Consider the following 1693-nt stretch of genomic DNA (forward strand, 5'->3'; position numbering starts at 1 on the left):
TATACATATATATAGACACACATATACGTGTGTATGTGTGTACCTATACACCACGCATAAAGGCAGGCAGGCAGTGCAAATACTCACATATACAGCTGGAGCAAGATATCCAGCAATGCTGTCCACCACAAAAATAGTACAGTAGACTCACAGTATTGACTGCCTCTCACCCTTTCTCTCTTTTACATATACAGAAAAATGTCTGAATATACTAGTTTGTCTAATGATAAACACTGGCCACAATTCGTGCCAGACATTTGTTATCCTAAATGAACTACTGAGGATTTTGTAAGCCAGTACTGGGGTATAAAATTGGCCAAAGAATCGTGCTCATCGGAGTGTATTCTTTGATGTTTTTACAGGAAGGCGGCTTGAGAAAATTGTTTTTGGCAGGTAGCTTCTGGGGTCGTTTCATTAACTGCAAATCATCCATCTCTGTACAATGTGGTTTCGAACAGATTTCGGTGTTTAATGGCATTTCAACGGAGTGAGGGCTCTGCTGAATGGGTATACCTAATCTATTGGGTAAGTGTTGGGTGCAAACCTCACAGTTGACAGCATCATTATGATGAATAATATGAATACGTTTATGTATTGTCAACTCGTCCTTCTTCATAAACTGCTCGTAACAAATCTCACACTGGAAGGGTTTCTCTCCCGTATGACCTCTCCGATGAATTTGCAATTTATCCTTGCGAGCAAACTGTTTGGGACAAATATCACAATGGAAAGGTTTTTCCCCAGTATGTGTCCGTATATGAACTTTCAGATAATATCTCTGAGAGAAGTGTTTCGGACACAATTCACACTGGAATGGCTTCTCACCCGTATGTGTGCGTTTATGGATTTGTAACTTATCTGACCGGGCAAATTGTCTGGAACAGATGTCACAATGATACGGTTTCTCTCCAGTGTGCGTCCGTTCGTGTATGAGCAATTTGTCTCTCTGGACAAATTGCTTTGGGCAATAGTTACAATTAAACAGTTTCTCACCTGTATGTGTCCGTCGATGCAACTGCAGCTTGTCACTCCGAGAGAACTGCTTTGGGCAGAACTCACAATGGAAAGGTTTCTCTCCTGTGTGGATCCTCTCATGGATTTTCAATTTGTCTCGTTGCACAAAACATTTTGGACAATAACTACAATGATACGGTTTCTCTCCCGTGTGTGAACTATTGTGAATTTTTAACTTGTCTTTCCGAGAAAACTTCTTTGGGCAATATTCACACTGGAATGGTTTCTCTCCAGTGTGAATCCTCTCATGGATCTGAAGTTTATCTCGATGGACAAATTTCTTTTCACAGAAGCTACAATGAAACAGTTTCTCTCCCGTGTGGATCCGTCTGTGCATTTCTAAAGTATTTCGACGCACAAACTGCTTCGGGCAAAGATCACAGTGATAGAGTTTGGAACACACTTGAGATTTTGAAGCAATGGGCATGGCCTTGCTTATGACTGGCTGCTTTTGACAAATAGGACCACTTTGAGACTGTTGTTGATGTTGTTGCTGCTGCTGCTGCAGCTGTTGCTGTAGGTGTTGCTGATGCTGTGTCTGCTGTTGTTGAGGTGGTTGTTGCTGATGCTGTGTCTGCTGTTGTTGAGGTGGTTGTTGCTGATGCTGTGTCTGCTGTTGTTGAGGTGGTTGTTGTTGCTGCTGCTGTTGTTGTTGTTGTTGCTGCTGTTGTTGTTGTTG

The 1693-nt window shown here is 42.1% G+C and overlaps 1 protein-coding gene across 9 annotated transcripts in view; it reads right to left on the minus strand.

The window, feature by feature from the left end:
* LOC106870063 (zinc finger protein ZFP2) overlaps window positions 1-1693 on the minus strand; it is a 20445-nt gene that overhangs the window by 9369 nt on the left and 9383 nt on the right. For 6 of the 9 annotated variants that reach the window (XM_052972961.1, XM_052972959.1, XM_052972960.1 and 3 more), the window contains exon 3: window positions 25-1638. In XM_052972961.1, the coding sequence (XP_052828921.1) occupies window positions 275-1638 (1364 nt within the window). In that variant the 3' untranslated portion in view covers window positions 25-274. Of the gene's footprint in view, window positions 1-24; window positions 1639-1693 lie in introns of those variants that run through there. The other 3 variants (XM_052972965.1, XM_052972964.1, XM_052972966.1) reach the window with 1 other exon arrangement.

The sequence above is a fragment of the Octopus bimaculoides genome, chromosome 14 (genome assembly GCF_001194135.2).
Source record: "Octopus bimaculoides isolate UCB-OBI-ISO-001 chromosome 14, ASM119413v2, whole genome shotgun sequence".
Taxonomy (NCBI): domain Eukaryota; kingdom Metazoa; phylum Mollusca; class Cephalopoda; order Octopoda; family Octopodidae; genus Octopus; species Octopus bimaculoides.